The 12,124-nt window shown below is 39.6% G+C and overlaps 1 protein-coding gene across 4 annotated transcripts in view; it reads right to left on the minus strand.

Annotated features, from left to right (window-relative positions):
- The window catches only part of kcnq1.1 (potassium voltage-gated channel, KQT-like subfamily, member 1.1), a 76,522-nt gene that overhangs the window by 30,848 nt on the left and 33,550 nt on the right, over positions 1–12,124 (minus strand). For all 4 annotated transcript variants that reach the window (XM_061709234.1, XM_061709218.1, XM_061709226.1 and 1 more), the window contains 5 exons: positions 11,430–11,570; positions 5,460–5,570; positions 3,434–3,529; positions 3,154–3,270; positions 920–1,058 (listed from right to left, as the gene is read on the minus strand). In XM_061709234.1, coding sequence (XP_061565218.1) covers positions 920–1,058; positions 3,154–3,270; positions 3,434–3,529; positions 5,460–5,570; positions 11,430–11,570 — 604 coding nt within the window. The remainder of the gene's footprint in view (positions 1–919; positions 1,059–3,153; positions 3,271–3,433; positions 3,530–5,459; positions 5,571–11,429; positions 11,571–12,124) is intronic.

Consider the following 12,124-nt stretch of genomic DNA (forward strand, 5'->3'; position numbering starts at 1 on the left):
AATGATCTACAAGTCATCTCCTTTTGCAATGAAGCACAATGAGACACTGAAGCACACAGCCCAGACAGGGGGGGGGACGGGGGGGGGATCAGGTCTTCAGTTCAGCACTTGGATAACACTGAGAATGACAATTATTCACAGTCACATCCACAGACAATTTAGGGTCTCCACAATAAGCTTTGCATGCAAGTTAATCAGAGCACCTTGGATCATTGAGGCAATCCTAACAAACTGGGAAAGCAATGTGTTGATTTTTTTTTGGCATTTATAGATGAAAGGCCACATGACAACTGAAATAAATTAGACACTTCTTCTGTGGCTCCAGTCAAAATATCAAGAAAAATCTTCACTTCGATCGATGTAAGACGGCGAACCAACCGGTAGAGTTAAACTTTCTGGCAAAACTTGAAATCTTCTTGCAACTGCAGCTGAAAACAGCATGTGGAGAACATGAAACAGTCGAACCAGAGGAATTTAATATTGATTTGAAATTCTTCTTCACTGTTCCTTCTCTATTATTGATTTAATGGCACTGAATATAGAGTGTAGATTTTAGTGGAGCTCCAGTGTACTTCAAACTCATTAATGCATCCTCACATTTTTTATTTTACTGCAGTGTTTCAGTGTTTGGACTTTTTCCTCTAACATCTCTTGTGGTTACAGCCCCTCATCTGAAGTCCAAGTCTATTGTTCTGTTTACTCTATAATGATCTACCTACAAGCAGCCCCGATGACCTGGTTTCTTTATTTATGTACACCTTGAGTGGCAGGGCAAGCATTATTTCTGAATTTAATGAAACCGTGGCTTCTTCAACACATCGAGGTAATACTTATTGTGAAAAGTTTACAGATTTAACACCTGTGTTTAAACTTTCTGCATATGGTGATGGTTACTGTGTGTCAGTTCCTGCTTTAGTACCTGTTCCAACGGTGCTGTAAACATCAGAACTCAGTTCCCTCCCGTTGTCAAAAACAGAGTCACGGGTAATGCTAGGAACTGTAGGGGAAGCTGGACTGTTGTCTTTGTCAGTGCTCTTCAACCTCCTCCTCATCTTCACCTGCACAAGGGATGCAAACATGTCAGCTAAAAAAACAAACAAAAGAAAAACAACACAAAAGTCGGTTCATCTGACAAAAATGAAGTTAAGCCGGGGTAAGAGCAATATATTTCTGTCATTCTAACTTATAACAAAATACTCTGCACAGTAAGAAAATCTGAAATAGTCTGGGGTTTTCAAACATAAGAAAATATGAACATTTTTATTGTTAGTGACTACTCACTTCACTTTACACTTGTCAGTTGATATACTGTACCATTATGAAAACTACAACCAGCTACTGAAAAGCTCACTGTTGACCTTTTCGTTCCCTGCTGCAGCTTCTGTCAATATTGTTCCAGGGATACAGAGGATCTGGACAGTTCTGCAGAACACGCTCAGACAAATCTGGACCCAGAGTAAAGTGAAATAATGCCAGCAGAGGAGTTCAACCACCAAGGAGGGTAAGAGGGTTGATCCCAAGCCCTGTCATCTGTTGAAATATCCTTGAGCAAGACACTGAAACCTCAGACTTATAACATGCTTATTAGTGTAATTTTCAAATAAAAAAAAGCTACATACTGTACATGTATATGTGTATAAAACGAGCGGTGCTGTAGTGTTTCAGTGAATGTAAAACAGTGAGAACCACATTGTAAAGCACGTTTTAAAAACCTGTCAAAATCCTTGCACATGTACTGGATCTGTCCATTTTACCGTTCAGTGGAGACTGAACGCATCCTTGGCCCATTTCAGTGTGTTAGTACATGCGAGATCCTGGGATAAAATATCCCAGGATGCATTTCACATCAACAGCCAGCTGTAACGGCAGAGGGTAAAGCTCACGATTCAGCTACTTTGTAACATTATTGCTGTTATGTAACAGAAAAACAAAACCCCACCTCCTCACTAAAGCATGGGTGTCATGCGTCGACTACAGAAGCTAAGGGTGCTAACTAGCACACAGTCTGACATCATTGAAAAAAAAAATGTCAAGTGTTTTATAAAAAAAACATAAAGCACTTTTCTGAATTACAACTGCTTCTTAACAATATTGATTTAATGAATTCATCAGCAAAGCTGAAGAGCAACTGAACAAGCACATATACCAGCTGCAGAAACTCCTTCGCTAAAGACATCTTCTGCTTCCCTAATGCAGGTGTATTTGTATTTTGTCAGGTTCGCCTCTGACACAAACCAATCATTATTTATTTTACTACATTTAGAATTAATTTGTTACACTTAGCTAACACTTTAGAGAGTTGGGCCATGAGGGGAGAGCTTTAGTTAAATGTCATGGACTGACGCTGGCAGCTTTGTCATTTTTAATGGAAAGGAACAATAAATAAACATTATAACAATACAGATCACTGTACTTGTGAGCTTGACAGGACTTTGGTAATGAGCAGTGTGGAACCAGTAAGAAAGTAGCTCTCAACAGGCTCCACATTCCTACCTGTTGTTATTTACAGAGTTTTCGAGGTTTGTGAATGCATTCATATATATATTAATGAGGAGTGTAGAAAAGCATGAAAAATACTACTATAGTGCCTCTTGGTTATCTCTGCCATGATGTCCACGGTTGCTCTGTGAGCTTTATTGTTACTGATGTGTAACATAAAAAATTCCCCCTAAAATCCAATAAAATCTCATATTTGAACATGAAATGAGTTCCTTTACTTAAAGTTCCTTGGTTTTCAAATGAGATATTAAATAATTCAGCTGCTGCTGCATTTTGTCTCAATTTCATCTCTTATTTTCTTTTCTGCTTTAAATTGTTCAACATTTTTTATATTAGATTTCACAACATAAGCACCACAATAATTGCACAGCACATTTCACGATCGAGTATGTTTTTGTTGTACTATGTGGAAAAGACATAATCCTGGCAACTAAGACTCTAAATGAATGCAACAGTTTAAGATTAAATATATAAATACATAAATATACAGTTTCCTTTGCAATCCATCAAGTATATTTGAAGAAAACATCTTCCAAGAGAAAAAAAAAAAGCATGGGAAATATAATAGATTCAGCTTTCACAGTACTGCAGACTGCTACCCTAGTGTACAAAATATCTTGAGTATAGGTAGAGTGAAAACTATATAATACCAACCGATTTTTTGGGCTTAGGGCTGGATAAAGAGGAGGCAGCAGCGTGGGATTTCTTTCTCAAGAACATCTTGAATGTGGCAGAATCAAAGTTCTCCACTGCAAAGCATCTCCATGCTGTCTGGAGGGACATGAAAACAGAAATTTGTTGGACTGGACATAGATCGTGCCATGAAAGGGAGACGGAGAGAAAGGGCTGCATGGTCTCAATTATAAGAGTGAAACTCTGAGACAGTTCAAGCCCTCAGCTTTATTGAGGTCCTGTTTGAGTATTTTTCAAATACCTGGATGAGACATGCAGCTGCAGGGATCTGTCTGTTGAAGTGCTTTTGTCTTTGCTTCTGCTGCACCTTCAGGGCAAAGCCTGAGCCCAGGATTCCCTGTGAACAACGGAAGAGTGGAGTTTTTCCTCATTACCCCAGTTTTGCTGGCATGAACACTGGCAAGAGTGTAGAAAACAATGTTGTTTAAAGCTGAAACGTTGCAGTCTGTCGTTCATATACTCTTTAAACAGAAATAAAGAGATTGCATGACATCTGTAGTTACTTATAACTTTTAAGCTAATGTTGTTTGTATTTGATTTGAGTTGGGTTTTATATGATGATATTCTACCATCAAATACCTCATCAAAAGCTTTTACATCTTACAAGGGATACAAAAATGTGCTAGAAGGTCCTGCGTTGTCCACAGTCAGAAATAAACAATAATCTAATGAACAGTAGCTGTGCTTGCAGCACGCAGTCCTCATCTAGAAAGTCGGCAGGGAAATTATAGTGGAATTTAAAGATGATTTATAGTTTTTCCACATCAAGGCACCTGAAGTGAAACAAGTAAAATCAAACCTTGATTATTTTTTTCCTTCCTTTGGGGGTATATTATTGTTATATAATTTTATAGAACACTATAATCAAAAACTATGAACTGGTAGTGATGCAATCCCAAGACATTATTGTCAATGATCTAAATTAAAGTGTGTGTTTCTGCCTCTGACATTTCAAAATGTTACACGATGACAATTAAAGCCAGAAATCAGGCATTTAGTCATTACATCACCATGTCAGAATACACAATCGTTTGCATATGAATCATATAATAATGATTAAAGCCAATTATTGAGCAGTCTGAGACTTACCTCCTGGAAACTCAGTAACAACATGTCAATTAGATTGTTTTTCAAATATCATCTTTCCAGCTCTCCATCAAAGAAGTAAAACTGCTTGGTGTGTGTATTGTTGCCCTACAGATAGTCTGAAACATTTTCATGCACCTTTTTTTCCTACAACCTCTCTACTGTCAACACTAGTAAAGCTCAACAGAAAGCCCTCAACACGCACATGTAAGCAAACTGGAACGAGGCTGACGTCGTAATGTTTGTCTTAACTACGGTTATGCATCCATTAGAGCCTGTTAATGACAAAAAGCAAGAAAGCTCTTTCTACCCATAGTGTTCTTGTTCAATGCTGAACCAGATCAAAAAATGTTTGCATTTTTTTATTTAATAAAAGGAACAACATATGATGGGAAAGTGGAACCCAGATTTATTATTACCTTCTCTACAAGTCCTTAAAACAATCCCCTCTAAACATCTTTAAGACGTAAATTTGACACAGGATGTGGCTTTGTGTTTTCCAGTTAGACCAGAATCACTCAAATCTCTTTCAAAGAGTAGGAGCAGACATATCTGTAAAATAGAGAAATCATGGAACTGGTCCAAAACATTTCTGAATACTTCACACGCCAGTTCAAAATGAGTCAGCCTCTGTTAAAAAATACCAGCCAATACATTCTCCCGCGAGCAAACTTCCTCCTCATCCCTGTGCTGGTGATGAAAGAGAGAAGTGTAACTGGCTTGATTGACGTGCCTGGGAGTCTGTAATCGTGACTGACGAGCTGCTGGGAGAGACAACACCTGAGAACACGAGTGGCATGCAAATTGTTTGGACTCGTGGCTGTTATCTTGTCGTTATGTGTTGCCAGAGGATGCAATACATCTTTGAAGACAGAAATGTTGTTTTTGTTTGTTTGTTATCAATTTTCTTTTCTGCACAATTCATGTGTGCAATGCATTGAGCACATCTTTTACTTTTCTAGTTATACTCTCATTAATTGGATAAATGAACCCTCCAATGACTCAGACACCCAGTTTATATTAATATTTAATGCAATGTTTACAATCCACTGTAAAAAGAACAAACGAAAAATAAAATTAAAAAAATTTAACCCAGCTTTTGCTTTAGCAAATGAAGATCTTGTCTAAATTGAATAACTTTGACTCCGAACAACAAAGCAGTAATTTGTGTTTACACTTACAGCAGGTAGGGCAAAGAAGGAGATGGCAAATACTGAGAAACAGGATGCAATGGTCTTCCCAATCCAGGTTTGGGGCACCTTGTCTCCATAGCCAATAGTAGTCACTGTGACCTTAGAGAAAGGAAAGAAATAGGTGTTAATGCAAATACGTAGAGTCCATGGTTCCATTCAATGAGAAATAAATGGATCTGCTGAGCCACTGCACTGACGACGGTGCATTCTGGGAAGCCATTTGATTAATAAAAAAATGTGCGCCATTCGAGACCATGTAAGAGCATGATGGCATCACAACTTCATCCTGTTCTGTAGTGTGTGAGGAGTCTCTCAATAAACCTCTGTATTCACTGGTTGAACCCAAAGCAGACACCGTGTGTTTGTGTGTGTGTGTGTGTGTGTGTGTGTGTGTGTGTGTGTGTGTGTGTGTGTGTGTGTGTGTGTGTGTGTGTGTGTGTGTGTGTGTGTGTGTGTATCATATTATGTGTCAATATTTGTTTAAAGAATAAATAAATAAAAATCAACTTTCATTTATATGAGAAAAGTTGTTGATTCCGCTGGGCGCAAGAGTGTGTTTTTAATATCAGAGTCCCTGAAGTTTGTAAGAAGCTGAATTTCATCCCATATTCTCTTCGCTATGTTGTTCTGGTTGTATTAGCAGCCCACTGGATCAGCCCAAGGGTTTTACACAACTCCTACTGAAACATCAGTGGTGCAGATGAAACAAAGTCTGCATTTAACCTCTCTTTTAGAACCGCAGCTCAGAATATGTTAGTACGTCCTGCAATGTCTTGCTTTTGGCAAGATTAGTAAATAAAAGGCATAATATTTAGTACATTTTTAATTTCTAACAATTATTTTGCTTAAAGAATGTAATAAGTGACACAAGGGTAAAAATAACATATTGGGCCGGTTCCCCTGCTCTTGACCCTCGTAAAGCTGCTAGTTGCTCTGTTTACACCTCACGTGGCTTTTTGTGCAGAGAGAAAAAGAGACACTTTTCTTCCTTGTGTTTTGTATCTCTTATGCAAAGCCGATCTCAAAGTCGTCAGGGTTAAAATTCATAGCATAAGAGGAATAACAATATTAGTTTTTTCACCAGGGATGCTTCAAGGCACGTGAGGGCAAACTGGGCACCTGCTGGACAGATGCCAGAAGCAAAGGAATAAACAGTAACTGTTATTAAAATCAGGCATCCAACTATGGAGCTAGAACAGTCTCATAATTCGCAAATGCACACACCGTTTCACAAATGCACAGGACAAGTTTCACAAATGCACACACCGATTTGCAAATACATACACCGTTTCACACATGCACAGAACAATTCACACGTGCGTAGGATGTACAAATGTATTTTTGATGCACACACAAATATAACCTGATTTACAAACGGGTTTTTGTCTGTGAGCTGCGCTGGATTTGCGTGTGACTTTTGAGACTCCCCTGACGTGACTCGATCCACAAAAACACAGAAGGATCTGAAACCAATCAGATGTCTTCCTTTGTTTCAGCCAATCATAAGAGTGCACCCCACGTGTGGGACGCAGAGCAGTGGATAAAACACGACTTACTTTAAACCAATCAGATTAAAGGGGCGGATACACCTGCTGTTTGAACTGCGTTAGCGCCGTTCGCTTAGAAAAGTGATTAATATTTGGAGTTGGTGGAGTAAAGATAAATAAACAGCAACACGGGATGGAGAGGAGATCACTGCTCTGCTTTTCTTGTGATCTCGGTAAAGAAAACATATCCAACCATCTTTTAGTTTGACATACATAAAAAACAAAATCTAATTTAATTTGTTGAAATACAGTGCCTTGCAAAAGTATTCACCCCCCTTCGCTTTTAACATATTTTGTTTCATTACAGCCTTTAGTTCATCGTTCTTTTAAATCTGAATTGTATTTGATGGATCAGAACACAATAGTCTAAGTTGGTGAAGTGAAATGAGAAAAATATAAACATAAAGCCATTTTTTTTAAATAAAAACTGAAAATTGGCATGTGCATATCTATTCACCCCCCTAAAGTCAATACTTTGTAGAGCCAGCTTACCACTGGGATTTTTGCCCATTCCTCCTTGCAAAACTGCTCCAACTCCTTCAGGTTGGATGGTTTGAGCTTATAAACAGCAATCTTTAAGTCTGACCACAGATTTTCTATTGGATTGAGGTCTGGGCTTTGACTAGGCCATTCCAACACATTTACAAGTTTCCCCTGAAACCACTCAAGTGTTGTTGTCCTGCTGGAAGGTGAACATCCATCCTAGCCTCAAATCATGCATAGAGTGGTGCAGATTTTGCTTAAGAATATCCCTGTATTTAGCACCATCCATATTTCACTCAGCTTACCAGTTTCCCAGTCCCAGCTGCTGAAAAACATCCCCACAGCATGATGCTGCCACCACCATGTTTCACTGCGGGGATGGTGTTCTTTGGGTGATGTGATGTGTTGGGTTTACGCCAAACATAGTGTTTTCCTAGATGGCCGAAAAGTTACATTTAAGTCTCATCAGACCAGAGCACCTTCCCCCATACATTTTGGGAGTCTCCCATGTGCCTTTTTGCCAACTCAAAACGTGCCATTTAGTTTTTTGCTGAAAGTAATGGTTTTCTTCTGGCCACTCTGCCATAAAGCCTAACTCTATGGAGCGTACGGCTTGTCGTCCTGTGTACAGATACTCCAGTCTTGGACCTCTGCAGCTCCTCCAGGGTTACCTTAGGTCTCTGTGCTGCCTCTCTGATTAGTGCCCTCCTTGCCTGGTCCCTGAGTTTTGGTAGGCGGCCGTCTCTTGGCAGGTTTGCTGTTGTGCCCAGTGTTGTGCAAGTTCATACTTCTCATGAACTAGTTCAAAGTTCAGTTCACATAGTTTAAAAATGAACTGTTCACGTTCATAGTTCACCATTTTCATTTTGAACTAGTTCAAATTCAGTTCATTTCAATATTTTTAGGTGAGAAGTACGAATGAAAAGCCCCCCTATCCTAAAACTGTTCACCGTTCACCTGTCCTGCATGTTTTAGATGTTTCCCCTCAGAACCCTGATATAAATGACTGTCATTAACAGACATGTGCAGACCTGGATGACAAGCTGATAACAGCCATTAATTAGAATCACGTGTGATGATGCAGGAAACATGTAAAACATGCAGGACAGGGTTGGAGACCCCTGCTGAATACAGTCATTTATTGTCCTAGTGGCGTTTCAACTTTATTCAGAGGCTGTAAATCTCCAACATTGTAGTGCATTATCAATTTGTCTACCTGTCACTGGGAAATCAGAACTCTTGGTCTTTCTGGGAAGGTTTTTGATTGTTAAGGACTCGCAGATATTTTCTCACACTGGACTGATGCTTTAACTCCACATGACGTTTCAAATTTGAAGTTGACGAGGCAGACGCTCAGACTTGTTTTCTCAGTGCAGGTGGACAAAATTTGCACAGAAAGGTTAGTTTCCTACCGTCAGACTCTTTGGGAGACGGTGTGTAAAATTCCCGCAGATAATGATAAGCGGATCATCATCTGACGGCTCGCTGACGCTGCGACTGCAACGTCTCTCTTCACCCGTCAAGGCTGATTTATGGTTCCGCGTTAAATCGACGGTGAAGACTACGGTGTAAGGTACGCGGTGACGCGAACCATACGGTCCGCACGCCGCGTACCCTACGCCGTAGGTTCCGCGTTGGTGTAACGCGGAACCATAAATCAGCCTACATTCGTAAAGACTGCAACGGGCTCGTCGAGCATTTTAAATATGCGCACCACCCGCTGGTGAAATAAGAAGGATTATTCCGTAATAATTGGACCTAAACAGTGAAGCTGCAACTCACATAATCTGAACAGTTCAAATTCCAGTTCATGATCTGCAGAATGAACAAGTTCACGTTCAAGTTCTTTATGTGTAAATATGTTGCGTTCAGTTCAACGTTCTCACAGAAATGAACGTGTTCAATGAACGCGTTCATTTGAACGCGTTCATTTGAACGCGTTCATTTGAACGCGTTCATGCACAACACTGGTTGTGCCATGTTCTTTCCACTTTGTTATGATAGATTTGATGGTGCTCCTGGGGATATTCAAAGATTTGGATATTTTTTTAGAACCTAACCCTGACTTGTACTTCTCAACAACTTTGTCCCTCACTTGTTTGTAAAGTTCCTTTGGCTTCATGGCAGTGTGGTTAGGGTCGCCTCTTGCTTGTTGCAGCCTGTGGAGACTTTCACAAAAGGTGTGTATATGTACTGACAGATCATATGACACTTAGGGCCTGATTTACTAAAGGTTTGCGTGCGTAAAAACGTGTGCAAACTTGACATCACCCACAAACCAATGTGCAAGCTGATCTACTAACAGCGTGCAAAGAGGACTGCGCCTCTCAAATGCGCAAAATAGCACACGCTGTTCATTTAGTACTTTTGCCCTGATGAATAATCAATATGGGGCGTACCCACCAGAAAGCGCTAAATACTGGGAGGGGAAAATGCAAATAGGTTAATTTACCACACGCAATGAGATTTACCAAGCCTGAAAGTAATTGCGCGTATTGTGATTGCGTCTGTATTTAATACGTTTGAAAGGAAGGTGCTAATCTGCCCAGGATTACGCACCGATGGCTGCTGTTATTGTGGCAAGGAGGCGACATCCAAAATCAAAGAAAATCAGTATTTCTAAAAAATAGATTTCACTTCCCAAACTTAGACTATTGTGTTCTGATCCATCACATAAAATGCAGAAAAAAAAAACATTGAACTAAAGGCTGTAATGAAATAAAATACGTAAAAAGCGAAGGGGGGCGAATACTTTTGGAAGGCACTCTAAATAAATAAAATCATGAAATAAAAACAAATCACTGTGGACTAAACTGATCCTGGGGAGAGGCTGCAGAAAGGATTTGAGTCTGAGTCGATGGATCATTCTTCTGAATATAACTGCCTGTATGAGTCTTTAGAGACCCTGCCTTTAATTTGCAGAAACTGCTTTGTGAATAACACAAGATCCTATAAATGTCTACCTGTGCATTCCACTGTCTGCTGGAGACAATCCCAGCTCTCTTTGGGAGAAAAGCAAAGCTACACCCTGGAAAGGTCATAAACTCATCACATATACTGTAGACAAACACACTTATTCTTGTGGGCCTTTTCGATTCATCAGCTAACCTGTCATACATGTTTCTGGACTGTGGGAGGAACAAAAAAAACCCCCAAAAAGCAAGAGGAGAACATGCAAACTCCACACAGAAAGACTCCTGCCGGGCCCGAGAGTTGAACCAGGAACCTTCTTGCTGTGAGGGAACGTTGCTGACCACTAAAACACAATTTTTTTATTTTAGCAGTTTTTATATGTTATTTTACAAAAGGAAATGCATGATTAGGTGTTGGAGATAATTGGCCTGGTTAAGGTTAGGAAACAACTCTTAATCAGACTGGTTAAAGTAAAATAAGTGGGGAGGTTTCATGTTTTTGTCTTTTCGTTGATAAAACCCTGAATATTTCCTTAACATAAAGATTTAGGGTTTTACAAAAACCCAAACAGGCAGTTTCTCTTCCTATTTATGAATTTGTTCCCTAAATAAAACGTGGATGTTTCATTAATCACCTGTCCCAGTATAGCAGGTGATAATCTCCTAAGAATAACACTTGCCGTGACATGGAGAGACTGTGGCACAAAGGCATCAGAAGACTTCTCTCAGATAAGCAATAAAGTGGATAATGTTAGTCTGAACTTGCTGCTTTTTCTTCTTCATATTATCTTCAACACAATTAACACAAGAATAACACAATGAGGATCAGGGAGCAGATGAGGAAGTTTCTTGACAGACAATAGAATTTTACTTGGTACGACTTAGAGATACGTGTACACACACACACACACACACACACACACACACACACACACACACACACACACACACACACACACACACACACACACACACACACACACACACACACACAGTGTCTGGGGATGAAGTCTTACCACTCCCCACCACAGAGCATCAGCATAGTTTTCAAACTCAGTGGAGCCAGTGTTGTCCACTGTATCCTTCTCTGCCAGGTAAACAAAATACGAGGAGAAGATGAGGCTCAAAAACCCGATGTACAGGGTCGTGATCAGCTCCTGAAATACACACACACACAAACATATTTCAAACGCAATAGCAAATAGAGATCACTTCAAAAGCCATATCCGAACCATATCTGTGAATCTGTAGGGTGAATTTCTAAATCTGACATTTATTTAAATGTGTTCATGAGTTAGCTGCTTGTTATCTACTGAGGATGTTTGTTAATGATAAAACATTTGGATGTGAATATTCATGTAAATTCGATGTGCAGATATGACTGAAATCCCTTTTCAGTATCTTTCCATCTGTGCTGTCGCATATCATTCATGAACTTGAATGTGAACGTGAATGCAAAGCTGCATTAATTATAAAAGCTGCAATTCTGTTGCAGAGTATCAGTACCAGATTATTTAAGATGAAAATCACCTGGACAGATTTCTGAAATTTGAATAAAATATTCAGTGAAAGGAGCATAAGATTTCTATGTCCCCAAGCAAGACGTGCCAAATGCTCGTGGTTTTAATATATACAGTACTATTTCCGCATCTGAGCAGTACAAGGATATGTAAGTATAAAAAACATCTGTTACCCAGAGCTGCAAATTACG

This window comes from Cololabis saira, chromosome 2, assembly GCF_033807715.1.
Source record: "Cololabis saira isolate AMF1-May2022 chromosome 2, fColSai1.1, whole genome shotgun sequence".
Lineage (NCBI taxonomy): Eukaryota > Metazoa > Chordata > Actinopteri > Beloniformes > Belonidae > Cololabis > Cololabis saira.